Raw genomic sequence first — 26803 nt, 5'->3', positions numbered from 1 at the left:
AACACCAATCCTTGTGGGATCCCACTGCTTACTCCTCTCCAGTGTGAGAACAGTCCATTTATTCCTTCTCTTTGCTTCCTGTCATTTAACCAGTTTTTAATCCACAAGGGAATGTGTCCTCTTATCCCATGAAGGTTAAGAAGCGAAGAAGAGAAGAGACTGGATTTATACCCTGCCCTTTACTACCCAAACTCCTTTCCCTTCCCCTCCCCACAACAGACACCCTGTGAGGTAGGTGGGGCTGAGAGAGCTCTGACAGAAACGGCACTTTCTCAAGGACAGCTCTTACCAGAACTATGGCTTGCTCAAGGTCATCCAGCAGGTGCAAGTGGTGGAGTGGGCAATCAAACCCGGTTCTCCCAGATTAGAGTTCTCGCACTTAACCACTACACCAAACTCAAGAGTCTTTGGTAGGTCTTTGTCAAAAGCCTTTTGAAAGTCCAAGCATATAGTGTCTACTGGGTCACCGTTGTACTGCCTCAAAGAACTCCAAAAGCTGGTATTCTCTCCTTCATCAGTGTAGCCCCCACTCACTTACATGGCTGTTAGCACCTGTGGGACCTGGAAATAATTTTCCATGGGCCAAAGGAACTGCGTGGGGGGGGGGGGGGAGACTGCAATCTGCATCTGTCAGTGCCTCTTGCTGATGAATTTCTGGATCCAAACCAGTGTTTCCAGAGAACTGTTGAGGTCTCTGCTTTACAGATTTAGTGGATCTTCATACACTTTGCTGATCCAGAGCATATATTCTGCCTTGTCTTGGTGCAATCTGTCCCTTTGAAAAATTTGGTATACACGGTGGGCAGCTTTGCGTACAAAGCTACCGTGCTGGGAGTGCATTTTGTCCAAATAACAAAACCTGCTTAGTCATCTGGATTCTATCAAAAAGGAGGGAAGCTGCTGATGGATGCTGATCTCTGCCATGTTTCCCTCCACCAGAAGCCCCTTTCAACCTCAAGGAAGTTGATTCCCAGGTCCCAATCAAATCTACAGCTTTGCTGGTTGGGGAAGCTCCACTGAGGAGGGAGAGGGAGGTTAAAGTGCATCTTTCCCACTGGATTTGGGTCTCTTCCCCTGCCTCTGTCAACTGATGGTCACATGGTAGATGACGGCAGACTTTCTGTTTTACTCTTCAAGATTCTAAAGACAGACAGATTGGCAACTGCAAAGAAGACGTAGAGATAAACTGCCTTAACCATCGTCCACTCGTGGCACAGAGTTTAGCTACGGTTAGCTACGGTTAACACAAACCATGGTTTGCAAACCAGATCCTGATTTGTGCCTGTTCTTTGACTGTTTAGGTTTTCGGATCCAACAATGAACTACGGCTGAGGAAAACAAGCCATGCTCAAGTTTTGTGCCTGCAGATGGCCCAGCGTTTGGTGTGCTGCGCTGCTTCAGCTGGCACCAGCTTTCTTGATATTTGATTCTTATTACTGCAGCCTTGTGGCTTACACAACTCAATAACTGTTTTATTCTATGGCTCTGCCTGGAAACGGATCCCCATTCTAAGCCATCTGGCCACCCCTCTCTTCTTTTAATCTCATCTTCAAAAATAGTTCTTCAAAGCCTTCCTTGAGCCAGCAGTCTGGAAATGGAGACTAAATTCCTCAATCCTCTATCCCACCCCCTAGACTAAATACTCACTTGTCCGCTCTCTCCTGCTGTGTTTTGTCATATCCCTCTGGCCGAGGTCTCACTGAAATGGTAAAAACCTGGAATCCCAGATATATCATTTGAGACAACAGGCATCGGGGGGGGGGGGGGGGCCACTTGATTGTGGAGATAAAAACCCCAGCCTATAAAGAAAATTGCATACGAAAGAAAAGAATAGGCAAGAATTTTTCTCTCGGATCGCTTGTTTTGAACGTGGAGGGAATTCTTTCTATCATGTGAGCCCTCAACTGAAGTGGTACAGCTCAAACAATGCTTTGGCACCTTGGAAAGAAAACATGGTTGCACTTACCTGTAGCCAGGGCTATTTTTGGGCAGGAACGCACAGGAACGGAGTTCCGGCTGGCTTCAGAGTTGGCCACGCCCACTACGGCAACCCCCCTGGCAACTCCTAGGCGGGCAGGCCAGGATCGGGGAGGCATTTAAATGCCTCCCCATGCCTCCCCCAGCCTGTCCACGGGCCAGCTTGCCCGGGCACCCTGCAGCCACGAGGCGCCCAGGCAAGCCAAGGGAAGGCAGTTTAAAATGCCTTCCCTACCCTTCAAGGGCCGACTTGCCCAGGCTCCTCGCAGCCATGGGGTGCCCGAGCAAGCCAAGGGAAGGCATGGGGTGTGGCCTAATATGCTAATGAGATGTGCTGTCAGGGGTGTGGCCTGATATGCTAATGAGTTTCTGCTGTTGGGTGTGGCCTGTTATGCTAACGAGTTCCTGCTGGGCTTTTTCTACAAAAAAGGCCCTCCCTGTAGCTGATGTTCATCGAGTGTCTCCTGTGCAGACATACATGGGGACTGCCTCAGAGCAGGCTTGCCATGGAGAAGTTTTCTACAAACTTCTAGAATCCTATAGCTGAGTGCTCCCCCCCCCCAACAGACCTACAGGCTCTGTTCCCACCCAAATCATCACTCTTCTCTCAGTCCTCTTTCTGCCACCGTGGACATTATGAATACTGAGTACAGCCCACAGCGGGGAAGGAGGGAGGGATGTGAGCCTGCATGGAAGACACTCAGTGAACATCAGTTACAGGTAAGTGCAACCATGTTTTCATTTTTGTGTCTTCTGTGCAGTCCCACATGCTCACTTACCAGGGAGGTGGGTAAGGCTGGTTAATGGAACAATGATTTTAACACCACCTTCCCAACCGCTGCCTCTCTCCTAGAATCTACGTCAATGGAGTAGTGGTTTGATGAACATCCACAGAGAGAATCAGGTCGCAGCTCTGCACATCTCCCTGATGTCCAGGTTGCACCGAAAGGCTGCCGAAGATGCTTGGGCTCTTGCTAAATGCACCTGGAATTCACTGCCGCAGGAGGTGCACATGGAATTCACAGCTGCAGGAGGTGTTGGCGGCTACAAGCATGGACCGCTTCAAGAGGGAATTAGATAAGCATGTGGAGCAGAAGTCCATTGGTGGCTATTAGCCACAAGGTATAGCTAGGGACTCTGGGGCAAGGGATGCTCTGTATTCTTGGTGCTAGAGAAGTGGGGGCAACAGTGGGAGGGCTTCTGGAGTTCTGGCCCCACTGCTGGACCTCCTGATGGCACCTGGTATTTTTGGCCACTGTGTGACAGAGTGTTGGACTGGATGAGCCATTGGCCTGATCCAACATTGACTTCTCTTATGTTCTTAGCTCTGCACGTCTCCCTGATGTCCAGGTTGCATCAAAAGGCCGGTGAAGATGCTGGGCTCTTGTTGAATGCACCTTCGAGGGAAACGGTCATTCCAAACCTGCTCTAGTGTAGGACATCTTAATCACAGCGGTCCCCCTTCCAGACAGGGTCTGCAATGACACCACTTTCCTTTTGTTTGGGTGTTTGAAACAGACAAAGAGATTGCTGTATTTTCAAAATGATGAGGTACAATCTAAAGAAAATCGTAATGCTTGCCTAATGTCTAGTGTGTGCATTGTTTGTTCTGCGGGGGATTGAGGTTCAGAAAAAAAAACAGGTAATATTATGTCCCAAGTGGTGCTCCCTCTAAGCTGAGTTAGTGTGAGCTAGCTCAGTTTTTTAACCTCCAAACTCACAGATTTTTGTCTCAGCTCAGGAAGGATGGTTCCAGAGCAAACTGATTTATGCAGTAGCCAAATCGCTTGCTCACAACTTTAATGCCAGTAGCTCACAAAGTAGAATTTTTGCTCACAAGACTCCACAGCGTAGAGGGAGCACTGGTCCTGAGATAAGTGGAACTGGGAAACCACCTTAAGGGTAAAGTTGAGACTGGGTCTCAAGACCACCTTATCTTTGTGACCCCTTGTAAATGCTGGGTTGCACCTGAGTGCCCTGATCTCTCTCACTCTGCGTGCTGAAGTTATCGTTTTTGCCCTCGGGAAGGCCTCTCTATACAATAAAAAAGACAGGACACATGAGGCCACGGGTTCAAATGGTTTATATATTAATTGAGATAACACAAGAGACAAACCCCATTGGGGAATTGGGGGTTTCATTGGAGGGTACAAATTCATCAACCCTTTGAGGAACCTTTTTGAGAGAGCATTTTAAAATATAGGCTTAAGAGTCAGGTTAGAATGGATAAAAGGAAGTACTTCTTCACCACAAGAGTGATTAACACATGGAATTCACTGCTACAGGAGGTGGCGGCAGCTACAAGCATGGACAGCTTCAAGAGGGAATTGGAGAAACATATGGAGCAGAGGTCCATCAGCGGCCATTAGCCACAAGGTATAGATAGGTCCTGGCCCCACTGGTGGACCTCCTGATGGCACCCGGTATTTTTGGCCACTGTGTGACAGAATGTTGGACTGGTTGGGCCATTGGCCTGATCCAACATTGGCTTCCCTTATGTTCTTATGAGTCTACACCAATGTGAAAGGCTGATATGATAGCCAGATGAACCTTGATGGAAGATGAGGAGAGACCTGAATCTATCAAGGAAAGGAGATAGTCAAAGATTTCTGCCAAGGGGCAGGACTGTGGTCTGATTTTCCTGTCTTTGGCCCACACTGTAAAGTGTTGCCACTTAGCCTTGCAGGATTTCCAGGTGGTTGGTTTGCATGAAGATGGCAAAAACCTTCTCCACTCTGTCTGAGTACTGGTCTATTGTGAAATTAACCATGTGTTGAGCTTGTAGTGCCTTCATGTTATGGTAACAGACTGGACCCACTGAAAGAAGGTCTTGTGCTGGAGGCAGTAGAATTATCCTGCCCTTGGACAGTGTTAACGGCATTGGGAAACATGATCTTCTGGGCTAGAAGGGGGCAATGAGAATGCACATGGTGCTGTCTGTTTTTAGTTTCAGCAGTACAAGGTGGAGGGAGGTGGGGACGCATTATAGTGTGAAACCATACTAACTGGAATGCATTTCCCATGGAGCAGTAGTTGATGGCCGCTCTTGAGCAGGAGGACTGACAGTTTTGCATTTTCTGCTGAAGCAAACAGGTCTATTTGAGGGCGACCCCAGGTTTTGAAAACTGGGAGTAGATATTTGTGGTTCATGGACTACTCATGTGTCAAAAGTGGGTCCCTGCTCAGGTGATGTACTGTTATGTTGTCTTGCCCTGCCATGTGTATGGCCAGCAACTCCGTTCTGTTTTGAATGACCCAATCCCAAAGCAGTGATACCTCCTTGCATAATCTCAGGGAGCCCGTTCCCCCTGTTTGTTTATATCGGGGTGGCCAAACTGCGGCTCGTGAGCCACATGTGGCTCTTTCACATATATTGTATGGCTCCCGGCAGGGTGGCTGGGCAAGCGAAAGGGAGGCTTGCCTCCATGATCAGTCTTCCCCTCCCCAGCCTGTGTTCCCCTGCCTGGGTAGGCTTGAGTGTGTGTGTGGGGGGGGGGTGCAGAGAAAGAAAGCAACTTTAACTTTAAAGTTTGGTATAGTGGTTAAGTGTGCAGACTCTAATCTGGGAGAACCGGGTTTGATTCTCCACTCCTCCACTTGCACCTGCTGGCTCTCTGGATCCCTAACCATTCTAGCATGTGTATTGTTAAGGAGATCTGCTCTGCAAATTGTGACTTTGTTGGCTCAATGAGCAGCCGGTCATCCAGGTAAGGATAAATCGCGCAGCTCCTCAAGTGCAAGTGAGCAATGATTGCCGAGAACCATTTCGTGAAGACCCTCAGGGCTGTGGCCAAACCAAATGGCAATACTGCATATTGATAGGATTGGCCTTTGAATCAGAACCTCAATTTCCTGCAGTCTTTGCGGATAACAATATGGAAATATGCATCTTTTAAATCTAAGACTGCAAACAAGCATCCTTTCCGAATAAAGGGAAAGACATCTTCTAATGTTAGCATGCGAAACCTGCAAATGGTCAAGTGCTTGTTATGACCCCTGAGGTCTAAGATAGGTCTCTTAACACCTCCCTTTTCATTTATCAAAAAGTAGTTAAGAGTAAAAATCCATCCGCTCTTGTGCAGGGGGAATGACCTGGACAGCCTCCTTTTGGAGGAGGTTTTTAATTTCTTGCTGCAGAAGCAAGGCAGGGGGCTGATGCTCTGGAGTTAAAATTGATACAATAAGGAGTAGATTTGAATTCCAGAAAATATCCAAACTTTTTTGTGCTCGGAACCCAAACATCTTGTGCGATTAAACTCCAATGGTGTGTAAACAGGGAAAGCCTATCAGCAAATAGTGGTAAGAAGTGTTCCCTCTAAGCTGAGTTAGTGTGAGCCAGCTCAGTTTTTTAGCCTCCAACTCACACATTTTTGTCTTGGCTCAGGAAGGATGGCTCCAGAGAAAACTAATTTATACAATAGCTAAATTGCTCAACTCACAACCTTAATGCCAGTAACTCACAAAGTAGAATTTTTGCTCACAAGACTCCACAGCTTAGAGGGAGCATTGGTGGTTAAGCATGTGTATTGGTAAGTCATTGTGGTAAGTCATTGTGGTGGTTTGCCCTTGGATGAGGGATCTCGAGGAGATTGACCCTGATGGTCCCATGTCTTGGCTGTTGCCATCCAGGTTGGGGTTGGGTCATGAAATAAGGGTGGTATTGTTGGTAAGTTTGGGCACGTTGGAATCGGTAGGCTTCCCAAACTGAGGCTGCTGATTGTGTCTTGGGAAATACCTGGGCTTATAGTTTTCTGATTGCTGAGAAGTGATACCCAGAGACATGGCTGTGAACCTATTCTTATGGATTCTTTCAAATACAGCATCAGTCTTCTCACTAAACAGGGTCTTCCTTTCGAAGGGAAGATTCTCCACTTGGGCCCTAGTGTCTGGAGGTAGAGCAGAAGCTCTCAGCCAGGAATGACATCTGATGACTATTGCTGAAGCCATAGTTCAGCTACATGTGTCAACTACATGCGTTGACACATTAAGCTCTTGTTTCCCTAACTTTATCCCCTCTGCCTGTATATACTTTGCTTGAGTCTTTTTGACACCAGGGATTGTCTCTATGTGTTGAGACGTTTGTTCCCATAAATAAATTTGGTACCATGTCACGACTGCTTTGAAGTTGGTGACTCCTCCGACTTAGGCTGCCGAAAGTGTAGATTCTGCACCCTAGAATGTCTAGCTTGTGGCCCTCTTTATCAAGTGGGGCCAAATGTGTTCTGCATTTTTCTCGGATGGCAGAACTTCTGTGACTAACAAGTTACCTGGGGGGTGCTGAAATGGGAATTCGTATTCCTCCTCTCTCATTTTATATAAGTTTTCCATTTTCTTAGCGGATGCTTGAATAGAAGCTGGTTTAGCTCATATATTTCTAGTGATTTTTAGGATGCCTTTGACCATCGGAAGGGTTACTGGGCCCAAGTCAGATGGAAAGAGGACATTCATTTTTTTATTATATATTTTTTTATTATATATATATATATTCAATATGTGGCCAAAAGTATTCTGCCTGCTGTTATAAGTACAACTAATCGTGCATCATCATGACTAAGATTTTCTGGTATTATATTTAACAAATATATTTCTGGATTTAACATCAAATAAATATTCATTATTTCCCAAATTATTTTCTGTACTTTCTCCCAAAACCGTTTAATTTTTACACATCGCCACCACATATGATAAAACGATCCTACATTAACTTTACACTTCCAACACTTATTTGAGCAATGTACATAACATTTTGCTATTTTCTCCGGTGGCCAATACCATCTATGAAACAATTTAAGGATATTTTCTTTATATGCTATGGCTTCTCAAGTATTTTATTGATTTCCATATTTTAGACCACTTATCACCTTCTATAATATGTCCTATACCATTCATCCACAAAATCATTGTGTGTTTAACTATTTCGTCTTGCATAAGATCTTCTATTAGTAGATTATGCAGTTTTTGAATAATTTTATCATTGGACGAGAGCCAGATCCTATCCAGCTCATTCTTGTTGTCCTCAAAACCCTGTGTCGCATCCTTAGAAAATCTAGATTTTAATTGTACGTTTTCCCACAAAGATAATTGTATATTATGGGACTTCACAGAAGACAGAAAGATGAACTAGGTCTGTTCCTCAGATTACAAGTACAGTGCTATAACGGCTATGTCTAAACTGGATATAGAACCTAGCATGTATTCTGGTGCAAAATAAAATGCTAAGTCACAGGCTTATCTGTAGACTCTCTATCACAGAATGAAATCAGCTATTTGCTTGGGAAAAGCAATAATTCTCCCCAAGCAAGCAGTCTCCCTGACCTACCACTCGAGCTGTCACGTTACTCATAGATATGTAAAGAAGAGGAGGAGGTTTTTATACCCCACTTTTATCTGCCCTAAGGAGTCTCAAAGCAGCCTACAGTCTCCTTCCCTTCCTCTCCCCACAACGGGCACCTTGGGAGGGGGGTGGGGCTGAGAAAGTTCTGCGAGAACTATGCATGGCCGAAGGTCACTCAGCAGGCTTCATGTGGAGGAGTGGTGAATCAAACCTGGATCTTCAGAGATTAGAGTCTGCCGCTCTTAATCATTACACTACTCTGGCCAAAAATTTCTTGTGGGGTTCTGAACTAGTCTCGAGGTGGGGTGGGGACCACATTCAACCCCCAAACCATACACACAAACCTGCTTACCAAACTGCAGATGTGACAGATGCTTAACCAAGCTGAAATTGACCTGAATAAAAAATTCTGTGTACATCCTTGCATAGAACAGTGCTGGCATAGTAACTCCTGTCCTTCTTTGCTTCTTCTGGGGTTTCCAGCACATGATGAAGTGGTTGCAGAAGGGGCAAACAAGCCTTCAGTGTCAGGCATGACACAGGAATCTCATTGCAAAGTAATCTCAATTAGAAGCCACCCGTTGTCCACGCTGCCACGACTGAATAGGAGGAAAATAATGCTTTTCACTCAACACCCGCGTACATGAGACGTCAAGACCTTCCTTGGAACGAAGGAACAAGAACTTAACACAGCAGCACTGTGTGGAAACACACCGGCCTTTGTCTTGTAGAAACTGATTCCCATTTACAAGACAGTCCTCTTGATAAGGCTCTCTTTCAAAGACTGCCCTGCCAATCTGCATTAATGAATTTTCACAGTACACACACCATAAACTTTCCATTTCTCAGAACTATTCAACTTTTTGTAAGCTTGGCTTTATTTGTCCTCAAAAGCAGAATCTGGCAAAGCCTTGAACGTTCAATTTGGCTTTGTCAGGAGAAATTCCAGAAGGGAAAAGATGTTAGTCTGCTGTTGCAGGGGGGGTTAAAAAAAAAGACACATACTTTCAAGACTAACCAATTTACAGTGGCGTAAGAGTTTGCAACCACTATCCTGCTTTCTGACCTCTCCTTCAAGTATAAAGAGGCCTTGGGGAGAGTCTGTCTGTCACCTTAATAGGAGGCCCCTCCCCAAGGCAAACAAACCGTCTTGCTATCAATGAAGGATGTCTACAAGAGCAAATGTAATGTAGGCAGGAAAAGGTTATGGGTGAGGGAGGCCTATCATCAAATCCTTACTCTCAGCCCAGCCTATCTCACAGAGCTGTGGGACAAAATGAGATAATCCCCTCCCTTATTTATTCATTTTAAGAGCAGTCTCTGCCATGTTTCAATATCAGTAATTCTCTGACAGCACAGAAGTTTTTCAGAAGGGCTCAAAGAAAAGTAAATATCAGCTCAGAGTATACTGCTGAATACAGACAGTCTCTCCCGCTCCCAACAGTAGGCATGTATCCTGTTGGGACAACAGAAACCTGACTATGCCAAGAGCAGACCTGCATGTTCTGTTTCTGAGCAGCAAAATTTGGCTCAAAGCACATCGGACTGATTTAAATCAGCAAGTTAAATCAACAATATGAATCACAAAGAGGGGAAAAGTTAATTAAAATAATTATTTTAAACATCACAATGTTTCCAAGTTATTAGATACTTCCGAGTAAAAGTGTGAAGGGTTGTAGCTATAATTGTCAATTGAAGTACTTAAAACTTAACAGTCTACATATAATCTTGGAGGCTACGCCATAAATCTCTTGAATATTTAACACAATTATTACTGTTACTATTTCAGAAAATGATATATAGTACATTGCCTGTTTTCAGATAGTGTAACAGCCATGACCCCAGATAGTATTTCTTTTACAATCTGCAGCCATGATAAGCGATATATTTTTCTAGAAAGGGCTGCGCTAGAATCGGCATGAGAAGGTGCTGCTTCTTTCCAGAGTTCCTTCCAGCTTTTGCCACCCCACAAAGGTAAATAATCTCAACGAGAAGCAAGGGCTGGTGGTAAATACTGGGCAGATAAGGAATGAAAGGAGTCACGCACCAGAACCAAGTGAGTGAAATGTGTGGTGCCACGTTCTTGGTTCCCACTATCAAGCCTAACATAAAAGTATCATGATATCACACCATGTATCTGGTACATTTTTATTCTGTCCTTCCTGCAAGGAGCTCAGAGTAGAAAACATGGATTCAGGTGGGTAGCCATGCTGGTCTGAAGCAACAGAACACAGTTTGCCCACATGTTCTTTCGCTGTCCTTTTCATCAAGTTTATAGGGGTAAGCTTATTGCCCCCCTCTTGGACAGACCAGCACTTGATGCAGATAGTGCTGATCTAGAGAGACTTTTAATAGAAGGAAATCAGCAGATCTCCAGACAAATAGCAAAATTCTGCTTGCAACTGGTAACATTTCACAATAAGCAGCAGATCAAGTAGAATCCTCATTTACCTTTGAATGACTCATAAGTAGTTTGGTTTAAAACATCTCATAATTATTTTGATATAATGGACAGTTAAACTTTTCTCCTTTTAACATTTTAATGATTTTAAGGTTATATGTTTATTTTTAGAGCTGAAATCTAATTTGCTTGTATTTAACGGACACGTAATATTTTGATAAATGGTCTTTGACCGCAAATAAACATCATTCATTTGGAACAAAGTTTGTGTCCAGTGGCACCTTTAAGACCAACGAAGTTTAATTCTGCGTATAAGCTTTCATGTTGTTCAGTGGCAAACATGGTTCTTCCTGGCTTACTTTATTCTCATTATAAACCTATGAGGTCGGTTAGGCTGAGGCCCAAGATACCTGGCGAGCTCCATGGCAGAATGGAAATTCGAACTCAGGTCCTTCTGATCCTGGTTCAGCCTGTTAACCACTACAGCACACTGCCTCTATTGTGCTGTACAATGACTTGTGAAGATATTTTCCCCACAGTTCTTTCTTTACAAAGAAAAGCAGGTTTTCAAAAGTCTGCAACAGTCACAAACTGTTTTAAGATACTATGCATTTACCTGAATTTCTGATTTCATTTGAAACCAGGATTTCTTTGAGAGAGAAACTTATTATAACTGAGTTCCTCTCAACAGTGCAGAGCTAAGCAAAGAATCCTACTCCACCCCAGTTCTTTACTGTATTACAGCATTCAGCGAAGCACAACTAGCTTATTCCTTAATACTGATGCTCTGTGCAGTGTTCATAGTGTGAAGAACCAATAAAGGCACCATCCCGAAATCTTTTCCTGCTTTCTTGGCAGGACGAGTCAGATTGAAGAACCTTGAGCGGGCAGGGGGAGGGAGGAGGAGGAGGGGCAGAATAATGGCCTGCAGAATAACGCCACATGTGATGCCTTGTACTCCTTAGAGGATGGAAGATATCACAATACAGACATAAGACCTGCAAACTGGTTCACCAAGGGCCACCAGGCTTTGGTCTGCTTTCCAGAGAATCCAAACACATATGTTGCATCTATTAAAAACACACACAACAAACTAGTAGCACAAATACGGGACCATATTAGCTGCTGAGTGTGACTTTTGTGGCGCAGCAAGATCAAAAGATGAAAGATCTGTTTCGGCATCCCTGCAGCGGAGCGAGTCGGCCAGGCAGTGGCAGTGTGGCAGCGCGACATCAAGAAGCCCTGACATCATCAGCCAGCCAACAAGAATACATGCCATCGGAACATGACTGATCCAGCCCGCAGATGAATCCTCCGGCCAGCTACAATGTGTGTGTAATTAAAAATACTGTATGTTGTCTTCCCTATCCCCCACGAATATTGTTAGTCCAAATGTCTTGAGTAACTGTAAATCGCTCTGAGCCTGCAGGTCACGGGCAAACAGAAGGGGCCTGCAAGATTGCTTCCCATTAAGCCACCAGATTAATAAGCTTCCAGCAATGGAGACACAGGTTCCCATTCTTTTTTCTCCCTCAAGGGCTTTTCTTTCTTTCTTTCTTTCTTTCTTTCTTTCTTTCTTTCTTTCTTTCTTTCTTTCTTTCTCTTTCTTTCTTTCTTTTTTTTGGGGGGGTTTTAACAGTATACACTTATCTAATCCTCAGAGGACCCCTGTGATATTCAGCTGACAGAATATGATGGCCCAAGGCCCCGCACAGTTTGCTTCACAGCTAAGAAACAAAATCTTGTAAATTAAACAAACAAGCTTACAAGCAAGAGACCACTTTTCAACCTAACTGATGCTATATCCAGCAGCCAGTGTAAGGTAACCCAGGGACCCTCAACCGTATTGAGCCTGCAGGGACCTTTGGCATTCTGGCACAGCATGGTGGGGGCAACCACAAAATGGCTGATACAGGAGGCGGAACCAGCCACAAAAATGGCTGCCGCAGCTTACCTTCAGTCACACAGTGCTTGCGCCATGGTGACAGCTGCTGTCAAAGTCAGGTTTCTAGAAAACTGTGCAGCCAACCAAATCGCCAGTGGTCAATCAGAAGATGGGCAAAACCCCACCCTGACCCCACCCACTGGTAGGCACTAAGAAAGGTGTCGGCAAACACCCACAGGCACCACGCTGGGGATCCCCGATGTAGCACAACGCTCAAAACCAATTCTCTGTCTCCATCATGTGAAGCAGCCTTTGTCAATCTACAACAACTCTTTAACTTTTACGGTATCCATAACCTGAACTAACTGGATTGGTAAACTTGTCTTACCGGCTCCCCGAATCTCTTTCTGAACATTAGAATCCACCGTTTGCACTCAAGCAGGTGATGGCTGCTCCTTGCCGGTATACACGTGCGAGCCACCTTAGAGGAACTGCTGACGTTTAGTCAGGGAGGGTAAAAAAAAACTGGTATAACTTGCAAGCCTGGAGCAGAAAGGTGGTGGTAATATATTCTAGGAGTATAGTCTATCTGTACACTCAGTTTCATGATATGGTATTTGGGGGAGGCTCTGGAGAGTCTCAGCTAGCACTAGAAAAACACGGTCGATTTCTGGGTTTCAAAATACAGGTTGCTGAGGTCAACCCTGAGCCTTTTCTAAAAGGCCCTGAGATCTCATATTAAAAATAAAAGACAGAACAAATTCATTCTATCTCTCACAGTCTCTGAAATCAGCAAATCAAGATTCAAGAGACTGACTTGGCTTCTTCCGTTGTGTGTACCCGACAATTTCTGAATAAGAATAGGGTAAGATGGGGTCCAATGTTCCCTCTAAGCTGAGTTAGTGTGAGCTAGCTCACACTAACTCAGCTTAGAGGGAACACTGATGGGGTTCCCAAGTTTGTTGAGTCTGTGGACACTTCTGGAATTTTGCAAAATGGTAGTGAAAGCCACCACAAAATGACTGCCATGGGGCCAGGACCAATCACAAAATGTTGGGAGGTGCCAAGCCAAATATCCTCCTACAGTGGAGCTCACTACTTCGGAAGGGGGTGTCTCCAGCAGCAAAGCCAATGTCTCCTGGCCTTTCCTGAAGGACCTCCCGCACCACAGAGCCTGTGGAAATCTGGGACCCACACTTTGCTTTAGGGAAAAGAGGTTGTATGGTTTTAATTACTGACGAAAGAAGAACAGGTTTGGTCCTTGAGATTTCCAAGGCCAGGGATGTAAGGAAATCTTGGGGTTTTGGCCAGTCAGAAGGCATATGTACGCCTGTAACATGGCTATCTGGAATGAGCTTGGTGTTTTGCTAGTCAGTCAGATGGTAGGGTGCAACTTGAAGCTTTATTTTTGTTTTCTCTTCCATTCGGGACCCTTTAGAGTTTGACCCTCCCCCCGCAGACTCAAGAAAGTGGGTGCCAGGAAGCACGCTGGTAGACACTTTGGGTTCTGCTGTTGTAGGATCAGTCAAAGGAGCTACCATGGTACCAGCCACATTCGTTAAAAGGCTGGCTGAAAAGAATTTAGAAGAATATGCAAGTTACCTATTGCCCTCTGCCTTAAAATCGATTTCCAGTGTCTCTTTAATGGTAATCAAGTTGCTTCTTCTTCCTTTACTCGGACTGCCAGAAGCAAGTACTACTTACTGAACTTCTTTGCACTTTAAGTTATGTCCACTCTGAATTTCTAATGATACTGATACGACAGCTTAACATTATCTCATTTCTGCAGTATCAGGGTCACATTTAACAGTGGCTCTGATAGAGAACTGGAGGTCATGTTCTACCCTGAACGCAGCCTTATTAGCACATGACTTGCCCCAGATAGTCAATATGCAGTTTCAACCAAGTTTGAGGCTGACACTCACAGTGCAATCTTTATGTGGAGTTACTCCAGTCTCAGCCCATTAAAATCCACTGTACTGTCCATCTACTGGATAGCATCAACTACCTACCTTGGCTTCTGACTAAATGCAACCAACACTCTAATTCTTAGGCAATTTACTTTCATTCTGCGGGCATACTTGGGAATGCTAGTTTACAGCACTGCTGCAATTTATTTATTTATTAAATTAGATTTACTTGGCCGCCCTTCCCTACAGGTAGAGCTCAGGGTGGCTTACAACAAAGTAATATACAGAAATTCTATAAATTAAAATCAAGATTAAAACCGCCTAAAAGAAGATCAATAGATAAAAACAATATACATATACTAGATGGTGGTGGGGGGGGGAAATTCAGCTCCCCAGCCTCCCTGGGGGAAGGGTTATGAGAGATGGGGAAGTATATGAAAGTGCCAGATGTTATACTGTCCCCATCGCTGTCCTCAACTGAAGGCCTGGCGGAACATCTCTGTCTCTCATGCCCTGCGGAAGGGTAAGAACTCCCGCAGAACACGGATGTCTTCCGGTAGAGAGTTCCACCAGGTGGGGGGGGGGGCAGGGGCTAAAAAGCCCCGGCCCTGGTTTAGGGCAGCCGGACCTCTCTCGGGCCAGGGACCACCAGGACCACCAGGAGGTTCCTATTTCCTGAGCAGGTTCCTATTTCACTTACAGGAAATCCACCAGTTTCATACAAGCTTTTGGAAATAATCTTAGTATGGTCAAACAAATGTATGTTGCGGGCTAGCAGGACAGGACATGGTTTGCAATGGGTACCATTGGTGTCTAGCAGGGATCCGGGTTTCATTTCCTTTGCCTTTACCTACAGAGCACTCTACTTATTTAAAACATCTTTAATGCCGCCATTCTTCCACCCTGGCATTCAAGGCCATTAATAAGAACATATAAACTTTTTTAAAAAGCATAATTTGTTTTTCTTTCTGTAAACAATTTTGGGTTCCCCTGGGGGAAAAGGGGAAACATTAAAAAGCTATGCAAAAAGCAGCAGAGATATTAAATAAACAGCATTAAGACAAAGTAGCTATTGAGCTTCCGGGTGCCTACAAGAACAACAGTTTTTCCCAAGTTGCTGACAAGCAAGCAGTGATGGAGACAAATGAGCTTCTGGGAAAAAGAATCTAAAGGGCAGGCACAATTACTGAAAAAGCACTCTGCCACAGATGACAGGGGAAGATGAAACATGGCCTCAGAAGAAGACCGGGGTGAATGGTAAAGGTAAAGTTTTCCCTTGCTCGAAAGCCAGTCAAATCCAACTCTAGGGTTGCGGTGCTCATCTCTGTTTCCAAGCCGAAGAGCCAGTGCTGTCCGAAGATGTTTCTGTGGCCATGTGGCCGGCATGACTAAATGCCAAGGCGCATGGAACGCTGTTCCCTTCCCACCGAAGCGGTACCTATTTATCTACTTGCAATTTCTTGCTTTCGAACTGCTAGGTTGGCAGGAGCTGGAACTAGAGACGGGAGCTCACTCCGTCATGTGGCACACTCGGGTCTTGAACTGCTGAACTGCCGACCTTCCAGTCTGCAGTTCAGCGTCTTAACCACTTGAGCCACCGCAGCTCTAGGGTGAATGAGGTATGCCCAATACTGGAAGAGGTGGATATCCTGGGCCCAGGATATTTAGCGCTTTAAAGATCAAAGTCAGCACTTTGACTTGGCCCAGGAAATAAACAGGAAGTCAGTGAAGATGGCAAAGGACTGGTGTCTCTCTTGCAGCTTTATTTTGCATCAGCTGTGGTTTCCAAACAGCCTCAAAGGCAGTCATAGATAGAGCACATTACAGTAATCTGATCTGGATGCCAATGAAGGCATGTGTGATCAAAGACTGGGTCTCTTCTAAGAAAAGTGCTGCAGGAGTAGCAACCTAAGAAAGAGACCTTCCTGTTAGGCATCACCCCTACCTGAGTTTCTATGGTTAGTGATGAATAAACAGAGGACCCATGAATAAGAGGAAGGAAATCGTTCCCCTCCACACTGGTTCACACCTGCTCCCTCTTTTTAGGGTTTCTCTCTCTGTTTCCTCTATTTCCCCTCCATGCTCTTCTTCCCTTTCCCCCACATTCAACATCCCGCCTCCCTGTCTTTTCTCAGCTTCCCCCCCCGCACTGTGTTTTCTATTCTCTTTGCAGACGTTTCCTCACTCCCCTTTTCTTCTCCATCTCCCCCTTTTTCCAGGCTCCTCTTCCACCTCCCCTTTTCTACATTCTGTCTTTCTTCCTAGCTTTTCCTGTATTTTGCCCTACTCACCATTTTATGGTCCTGTCCCAAGTTGCTGCTGCTGGGATTGCCCATGGTTACTAGTGCTTTGGTTATTAGGCAACCCACCCCAAAGTGGTTACTGCGGACTCACAAGATTTGTACTTTTTGGGAAAATTTCAACTCCCCCCATCTTCTAAAACTTTTAGTACTTTTTCACAAACCTGGAGGTACCCAAATCTACAGAAATGTGCTCCTTCTCTGTAAATGAATTTATTATATGGATTTGTTGATCCACATTTTGTGGATATGTTCAGAATTAGATATTACCTTAAATCCACCCAGGTTATACACCTAATTTTTAAGGGCGCATGCAGAGAACTTTCTAAGCCTAACGTTTCCCCCCCAGCAACTCACATTAACTTTCATCTTATCAAGATTAGAGGCTTAAAACAGAAGCTTAATCCTTCACTGATCTCAGACACTGGTGCAGAACTGACATTCTAGGATCTGATGGGAAAGGCGGATGGAGCTGCATGTCACCTGCACCCTAGATCGTCAGACATCACCCTGGGCAATTTCACATGAACAAAACAGCAGGGAAAATAAAATGGAACCCAGAGAACCTCACAGGCCAAAGGATCCAACGGCCATTTCCCAGCACCACTTCTGAGACCTAAATTTTAATGAAGCCATTAAAAACTATGCTCCACAGGATCATATCAGCCATGCAGCCCAGAACACCTTGGCTGATGACACTGAAAGCCACTGGGATGTTCAAAGGACCCAGCATCGATACATTCCCATGTTCAACACACATAGGCAATTACCAGAATAACCAGAGGGAAGTGGAGGTTTGCTATTATACTGTTTAGCAATTTTTATTACCATGAAGGATTACCAATGGATTATCAAGGACACACAAAAAAAGAACATTAATGTTCCTTCAAAGCCAGAAATCTCTTCCCTGCCTCACGCTCACAATGCCCCACCTTTGGAAGGCAAAGCTGGTGGAAGAGGCACATAAACAATGTGTAGACCTGAAAATTTTGAGCTGCAGTTGGTTGAAGGGTGAAACGCGGTGGGTATAAACCACCAACAAGCGAAGGTGCACTTGTTTGCTGTAAGCTGTTGTGGCTTGTTTTAAAAGCCCTGCTCGCTTCCAATAGGCTCTCCTTATTTTCTTTGCAAACAGATAACAAAGACACCAAAAATCCCCACAGCTTTCCCTAATCCAAAGAAAGCAAAACACTGTAAGGCTGCACTCATGGATTTCTCAACACCTGGGCAATTGAGGGGCACAGAACAATACTATTTGGGGAAGTGCTAATATATTGCGCCTATGCTGGTGTCCCAACTTTTGCTCCTGGTGCTGAAAAACAGCATCAAATCCAACCACACTGACCCAACTGATGGATCGAGTCAGGATTTGCACAATTTTGTTAGCTAAGCTGCAAAATATGGGGATTTTTTTTTAACTTGCGGCAAACCAAGGCCTCCCATTCATGCTGATGATGCCTAAACTCACAGTCTAGCATTAAACAAACCAGAAGACAGCTTACCGAAGCAGGAGCTCTTTGGGGAGCTTTTTATTGATCACGGCCTCATCGTTATTTGAGAACATCTGTAGGTGAAAGAAAAAGCAATAAAACACATTTAGCCTTTTGCATGGTCATTATGGATCACAGTTTCTTATAAAAACCAGGTGACTGTGACACAGGGGAGGCTTTAACAGAAGCAAATCTGATTGATGGCACTTTACTGGTGGGAAGAGAGAGGTTTTTAGGAATCTGAATGGGGGGCCTTTAAATTGCCTGCTAAACCCTCCCCTACGTCACCCACTCAGATTACAGCTTTATTTTTAAACTTGGTTTCAAATCGTATTGTAAACCACAATGTTCTGTTTGTATTCTACAGATGTTGGTCCGTTGCAAACAAGAACAAACGTGAAATAACAATGGGTAAATGAAATGATAAAACCGTGTTGTTACCAAACAAAGTTACATTTCCGTAACAATTAAAACTAATTTAATAAAAGTGGTCCTTCAGATATTTGTCTGGCAGGCTATAGAAAAGAATAACGTTTTGCTGGCCTAGTCTTTGGATACCAATTTGGATCGAATTTTCTTTGCAGCTAAGGCAAAAAAGGCAACTTTGTGGGAGACTACTGGGTCCTCACCAGCGAGGGGAAACAAAACTTTCTCCACTGCGATGCTTGGGCCTAAGCTAGCCAGAATAATGTCTAGGAAGTCTATCTAAGTTAAGAAGCCTGATTTTTACGATATTTCTTTATTTTGGCAGCTTAGTAGTGGGCTGTTGGGACTGGGAAGAACCTTGGCGTTTTCACTCTTTTTGGAGCAAATGGGTCTGTTACAGTTAGACTGGGGATAAGGAGAGTGGCCTTAGTACAGTCTTCTATTAGGTTAACCCAGTAGATTCTACTATCCTGTGAGATAAAAATACTCCTTAGGACCAAACTCACTAGCAATCCTTGGGGCCTTTTTTGCTTTCTGGGAAGTGAGTTATTTGGTTCATGGTCATCTTGAAAATTTTATTCTGACCTTAGCATGGGTCTCACTGATTTTTACCTGCTCTCTGGGTTATGGGAAAGTGGAACATGACTTGGGTCAGACAGCTATACTTGATATTACAATGAGTCATTTATACTCAAATTACACCACTGGCTCATTTGGCTCTGTAATGTTAACTTATCACCATCTCTCAACTCCTGTCTTTGGGATTTCAAGCTTACCCCTGATCCGAAAGTACCACAATCAAAAAGAGAATGATAGTTTTGCTTGAACTTGGGCTTCCATGATGGAAGTTGCTACATAATACCACAACCACATATGCCGAGTGAAGATATTAGTATCAGGTTCACAATTCAATCACCCGAGAGTCTCAGATTTCATGTATTTCCTTAAAAAGCAAGTTCCTAGCACTTTCCATTGTGCTTGAAAGTGTGTGGGCAAAGGCCGGCAAAGTCTCCTACGTTACAGAGGGAGCAGGTAAAGAAAGATTTCTATTGGTCAGGAGAAAGATTTCTGTTGGTCAGGAGGCAGAACATCCTGCCCTCCCTAGCCCTTTCTTGCCTATCCCAAAACTAGAAGCAGAATAAAATTTTTGTAAAATAAATTCATGTAAGTTGGTAGAATCTGTTCAAGTCACAGATTATGAACTTTTTTTTGTTAATGCACAGGACGGTATGCTCATACCTACCCATGGTAAAGGCTAACATGGCTAATGGATTATAATTCTCGCAAAACAGAAGAGGCTCACTTAAACCATGCCATCGTATCACTCTTGAAAGCCTCACCTAGGTTCTCCACCATGGCTAAAACCTAGTCCTCACAGCATTAAAGCTAACCACGGTTAGCACAAATTTTGGTGGCGCCAGTACCATGGCTAGGTCTGAGAAAAGAGAGGAACTGGGGATTCATATGTACGAAGCGGGAAAGGGAGGGTAGGCCCTGTCACAACAGAGCAGGAAGACAATCTAAATTTAAAGACCAACGAGCTGACAGAGACCATGAAGAAGACTTTTGCCGAGATGGTTCGTTTTCTGAAGGAAAAGGGACAGGCATACAGAAATAGTGCATCTGAGGAAATATCACAAGAAACAGAATCTGAGAATTGTCACGAACTCATTAATGACTCAATAACTGCAGAAAGTTATTGGAAATGGTCTTGTAGGGAGATAAATGAGTAATAGCTGGTCCAAGTTGAGAGGTCACCCTAGTATCTGATTAATATAATTTAATTCTTAAACTTTCCCAATTTTAAAATGTTATTCCCTTTCCCCACATTGCTATATTCTGCCTAAATTATTCCACTCTGTTTGCTGAGATTGTTTTACACAATTCCAATTGTCAGCTAGGCCTCTAGCTGCCATGGAGTGCGGAGCGGGCCCTCTGGAATTTTAAGTTGCTTTTCTCTGTGCCTTCAGTGTTTCTTTATCTCTGTAACATGAGCATTTGGCCTTGGTGTCTAGCACCAGCTTTCTCCTGGGAAACTGGACCCGTTAGCTTTGGCGGGCTTCTACCTGTTCCGTGATTGACTCCAGGCCATCGGGGGGACCCTCTTGAATTCTGTATATCTATTTGCTTCACGCACTTATTGCCAGTTCTGACACGAGATGTATAAAGACAACCTGCATACTTCAACGTTTCAATAAACTTTTACTTCTTTGCAAGAAAGTTGTTGGGAACTGATTGCCGCAGGGGTCTGGCACCAATCACCAAAGACCAGTTGCTGGAGCTTGGAGTTGTTGTCGATTTGGCAGCCCAGCATAGCTGCCAATTTTGAAGACTACTTTTAGGTCAGTTTTTTAGGTCTTGGCTTTTGTGGATGGACAATATAGTCCTACTGGCTTATATTTGGCAAATTCTGAATGGACATAAAAAGCCAAGATCTCTTCCCTACAGGGCTGTATGTGGTGTTTGGGAGTCTCACTCTGTTGTGTCCTTAGCCCAAAGTACACTGTCAAACAGATACAGTTGAATATAGATTTTTATTAGTTCATAGTAAATATAGTTATTTTTTGAATTTTGTTTTTCTTTCCCTGTGGCTTTACATTTTATAAATTTATGTTAACCCATAAAGGAAAACTTTATAATATAGGTGGATTAACCTAAGTGATTGCACCTATAGGAGACGGTATTGCAGTGTATTGCAATATTGTCTATTGTGTGTATCACCCTCTTTTTTATTATAGTTCAATGTTTTCTGCCTTTGTCACCCTTTGTTCAGTGCAGCATGTTAAACTTTAGATAGTCTGGTTTCCCTAGAATTTCTTTGCCCACACCAACTGCTATGTTGGCTTGGTTAGCTTTCTAATTTTTAACCCTACCTCTAAAAAAATTGGTGAGATGGGGTTTTTTTGTTTGTTTGTTTCAGGTAGGAAATCTTAATTTATGTTACTTTTTATATAAACAAGTCACCTGATGCACACATTAAAAAATCTCATTCTCAATAAGGAGCTAATACATCATATAGCCAGGAAGTTCATAAAATTCTGCCTTGTACAAAAAACAAATCCCTTACTTACAGGAAACTAACATTTCGGGGAGATGAGGCTAGAACTTTTCTTCACATATTAGATTTTCTATGTGCATGAAACAATTACATTTGGAGGCACATTCTGTCAGGCAGGTACCCTGCCCCATAGCAGTCTGAGGTGGTACAGCACAGACATATGTTTGCCACCTCAGGGATTACTAGCCTAGGGTGTGGCCTGCATAAAGATCACTACAGCCAGCCAGAAACGGAGTTGGCTGCTAGAGAGGTCAGGGGGTTGGTCATTTCCTCAACATTTTTCCCCAGCCTGCACTCCAAAGATAGACAGTTGGCAGAACTTGTGGAAGTTTGCTGGTTGCATATCAGAGAGCAGCTCTCTGTATGCCCCCCTCCACCCACGATTCATTACGGAGATGTCCAAAACTATTAAAATTGACAATACAGCAGGGTAGAATTTCTACAGATATATACCCACAATTTGCAATGGGGAAGGGAAAGCAAGGATATGAAATGTAATCAAGAAGAACTGAAACTGCAGGACAGCCAGCATGATTTCACAAGTGACACAACTCGGGATTTTTGTTTTGTTTTTAAGCCAGAGGCAACATGTTAAGGTTCAGTCAAAAACACACACAAAGCGCCTGACAGCAAGGGGGAAAAAGTGACTAGTCAGTTCAGGTTTCCTATCACTTATATGCAAATGTTCGGGTATGCAGATATTGTGGCTCAGAGTTTTATTAGTTGTACTATCACCGTTTAACTGCAAGAACAAACAAATAAAAAGTTCAGTTAGCATACAGCTAAGCTACAGTGGAGTGGTGTATAACTTGTTTCTGAAAGGCTAGCAAAATAACACACACCTGCGCAATTATCTCAAAACTTGACATTGACTCCTAAAAATTATAATTGGCTTTTGACTCCAATCCTGCATGCACTTTTTGCTCTCTTGTCTAGACTGTGCCTTGGAGCCGAACATCACATACCAGAATATCATGTGCCCCCCATTCCCCCCCCCCATCAGCAAACTCTGGTTAGCACTTCGATTGCAAGCCACGATCCGAAACAGGTGTGCGAACCATGGCACCAACCAGCAGACACTGATTTGGATGTCATGGTAAATAATTCTTAGGAAAAAACCAAGAAACAGAGGATGAAATCCACATTGAGAGGAACCTTCCACCTTTCTCTCATGAGCAGCATGACGAGGGAATCACAAACTCCTGCAAGACCACAGTTCCCTTCTGTGAAAAGGAAAGCAGCAAGCTTCGTTGTTTTTCTTCCCTACAAGGGTAACCATGGTCCTGCAGAGAGAGCAGTTCTCTAAGCCAACAGCCTCTTTCAGAACCAGGACTCATTGAGCTAAAAGCATGTGACAACACAGTCAGTGACAAGAAGAGGGGGAGACTGCATCAGAGTCAAGCTCAGAACCATGGGTACTGGACCAAGAGACCTGAGAACAGAAAATACAAGCAGAGCACCAGGAGGCGTGTGCCATAGTGAGGAATGCCAAGGGGTCGGAGCCACAAAATAATCCTTTACACTTCTGAGTGATCTTGCCTCACTGCCCTGCTGCTTCTCTTAGCACACTTGCAAAGAGAGGTGGAAGGGTGGTGGTCTTGCTCTCCATGCATTCGAATTAGAAGCAAGTCCTTCCAAACGGAAGGACTTCATAATCTATCAACGGGTGCCTGCCCCAGGTATGCACAGCTTTAAGTACAACTCAGTTAATGGGCGTACTCAGGGGTCATTTCGTAGAAAAAGAGGTGGAGGAGCTCATTAGCATAACTCATTAGCATCTTATTTGCATACGCCACATCCCCTGACATCACCAAAAGTGTGTCAGAAGGCAACACCCACCGCTTGGGCTCCACTGGACTGTTTTGGATTGCTAGCTATTTGGGGGGGGGGGGGAACGGGACGTGCAGATCTGTCCTCGCAGAGGAGGGAGAGCTTGTACCTGAATAAAACTTGGTCTTAAAGGTGCCACTGGACTGTTTTGGGTCTTGGGGGGGGGCTCTTCAGCTTTCCTGGCTGCTTCTTGCTCTGACTGAGGGCTGCTGGGAGCAGGGGGTGGGGCTTGTTGCATGTGCCCGCCCCCTGGGCTCTTTACTGCCGGAGCTCCGCTCCTGTGCTCTCCTGCAGGAAATGACCGCTGGGTGTAGAAGAAGAAGAAGAAGAAATTGGATTTATACCCCGCCCTTCACTACCCAAAGGTGTCTCAGAGCGGCTTACAAACTCCTTTCCCTTCCCCTCCCCACAACAGACACCCTGTGAGGTGGGCGGGGCTGAGAGAACTCTGACACAAACTGCTCTTTTTCAAGGACAGCTGTACCAGAGCTTGTGACTCACCCAAGGTCACATCAGCAGGTGCAAGTGGAGGAGTGGGGAATCAAACCCGGTTCTCCCAGATTAGAGTCCACACACTTAACCACTACACCAAACTGTACTTATATAACTGTCAAACACCAACTTTTTCATCTGTTTTGTTGACTTATAGTCTATAAGAGTCTATATATGACTGGAAAAAAATGCCATATTCTGAAGGCCTCTCTACCTAAATGGCCTTGATGGCTTTCCCAATTTAATTTGTTTACTTGGGGTTTTGCCCCTATGCCCTGCTGAGCAACTGTTTACAAAAAGGAAGGAACACAAGGAAGTTTTCACTGGTATGTTCGGGCTGGTAGGTTCAAGAAGCAATTTTCAAGGATGACTGACATTGCTACCATAGCCTTCAAGACCAGTTAACCTATCCCACCACTATTCTTTACAATCCAGACAGGGCAGTAAAAGGCCCAACAATAAGGTTTTCGGCATAGCCACAATTGCTGAAACACCATCTACCTTTCTGATTTTCTATGCTTTTCCCATGCAAATTAAATTGCAGAGTAGGTAAAAAGGAGAGGAAATTAAGAGCCAGAGCCCATAGTGAATGAATGGAATGGGGAAGACCTAACCCTGAGCTGGCTCTGCTAGAAGGGCGGGGTAAAAATCTAATAAATAAATAAATAAACCTTGATCAAATTCCCACAAAGTTCTCTGTTTAACCTTGGGTAAGATACCATCTTCAGCCCCACGTATGCTGCATCAAACTCTTTGGAGAAAGAAATGGATACAAATGTGAGACAAATTACAAGAAGGTAGAGATGTTAATTAGCTGCACAAAAAGTAATGTCTAACAAATCCATTGAGAGAGAAAAAACCACCTTGCCAGATCTATGATACATACCCTGATAAGTAAAAAAACAACAACAACACTATAAACCAAGGCCAAAACACCAAGCAATGCAGAGATAACTGTGTGAATTGCGGCGGTGGGGGTGGGGGGTTTGCACAGAGCATACTAAATACAGGATCCAGTCAGTAGGAGTGTGACCCAATAGCTACTGCTACTGAAGAATAGGCATAGCAACATGTAATCAAACACCCAAAGAAATGTTTACTGTCTGTGGTGCGACAGCCACTCCCATAACCTACTGAGTCCAGGTTCCAGTGTCAAATTTTACCTGCAATGAGCAGCAAATCGACTGGACACAGTACCGCTGAAGCTGTGGACTTGGTCAGTCCCTAAGATGAATAACACACAAAGGGCCATGCAAGTTTTTTTTTAACCTTGCCTCCTCCAAAAGTTCACACTCAGCAAGCAAAGAAACCCTGACGGCACATCTCGAGAGCTCTCAACTGGGTACTAGGGCTCCCATTTCCCCAGGAGCTCCATGGACTCCAGTGAACAAGAGGACCCTGGGGAGGCTAAAACTGCACCCAAAAACTGATGGATATGGGTATCCATTGCGCTAGAGCAGTTTTCTGTTTTGCAGTCAGAGTTCATCACTATCCTCCAGATAAATCTGGTGAAGCTGGAAACAGAAACGAGTGTAGTTCAATACTGTATATAACATACCCTATGTATAAATAACTGTTTTATTGTCTGCGAGTTCTTGCCTGCTTTTCTTCTCCTACAAGAGTCTGGAATGGGCATCGTGGCATCCATGTCTTATTTTACTCTCCCTGTGAGGTAAATCAGATGAGAGAGAATTAAGGGCTGAGCAAAGGTTTGAGACTGCACTTGCCAAGTCCACAGTCAATTGCTCTTTCGTTACCCCAGTACCCCAGAGTACAAAAAAATATGTTTCTTTTCCCTGCTCCCCCCTATTGCTACTTTCCTCATAGAAGCTGTTCTTATATGTTTTTCTAAAAGAATCTTGACCAAAGAAAGGCCTGTCCTGTCCAATCCCACTAATGTTTCTGTGTGTACTTTATGGAGCTAAAGAGTGGTCTCCATATAAGCAGATTCACTTACAATTAGTCACCATTGTGCAGCACAGGAGGCAAACTTTGCAATTCAGGCAGTCTTGCCCTACCATTACACAACACTGCCGTAGAAACTACCGGTAGGTCCCGTTTTAAGGAAAGCAAGAAATGATGTAGTCAGAAGTGTCTGAGGTTGAGATCTTCCCTTGCCTTCACCGGCACTTAAAACTGGCAGAAAGGTAATGGTTAATCCACCCATACTTCACTAATCTAGAAGGGGGTCAGACCTCTGGATAGGGGGTTCTATAACTTTGGTGCAACTTCTGAAAAGGCCCCGTCCACCCACTGCATCTCATATGGCAGGGAACACTAGTGATGTAAAATTTCTGTACATTTCAGAGAGGGAAAAAACAAGAATTTCCACCCTTTTGTTCTTGAAAAAGACACCACCCCAGATGTGAGGGAAAATGTTTATACACACACACACACACACCTTGGCACCCTATGTCACCTTAACACGTGTCTTAGTTTTTGCCAGCTGAAAGACAAGGAAAAATAAAAGTTGAGAAAATACACATTTTGTAGTGAAGAAAACAAAGTGTTTTATTAGTACAGAAACAAAGAGTCTCCTTCCTCATAAAAGGGCTAGCAGTATATATGTAAGCAAAATTGACATTATACATTTCCTGTTGACCCCTGAAGTCTGGCAGCTGTAGTCTGAGGGCATTTTTTAATCTAGAGGCATGAAATACTGGGCTGCATACTGATAAGTTTTACTTGTTCCAGCCCACC

At 44.2% G+C, this 26803-nt stretch overlaps 1 protein-coding gene across 1 annotated transcript in view; it reads right to left on the bottom strand.

The window, feature by feature from the left end:
- FBXL20 (F-box and leucine-rich repeat protein 20) overlaps nt 1-26803 on the bottom strand; it is a 119724-nt gene that overhangs the window by 57381 nt on the left and 35540 nt on the right. Inside the window, exon 2 of the mRNA XM_015413876.1 lies at nt 18310-18371. Coding sequence (XP_015269362.1) covers nt 18310-18371 — 62 coding nt within the window. The remainder of the gene's footprint in view (nt 1-18309; nt 18372-26803) is intronic.

Source organism: Gekko japonicus, unplaced genomic scaffold, assembly GCF_001447785.1.
Source record: "Gekko japonicus isolate JY-2015 unplaced genomic scaffold, Gekko_japonicus_V1.1 scaffold1407, whole genome shotgun sequence".
In the NCBI taxonomy this organism is placed as follows: domain Eukaryota; kingdom Metazoa; phylum Chordata; class Lepidosauria; order Squamata; family Gekkonidae; genus Gekko; species Gekko japonicus.
Note: the sequence above shows the minus strand (reverse complement) of the source record. Positions and strands in the feature narration are given on the sequence as shown.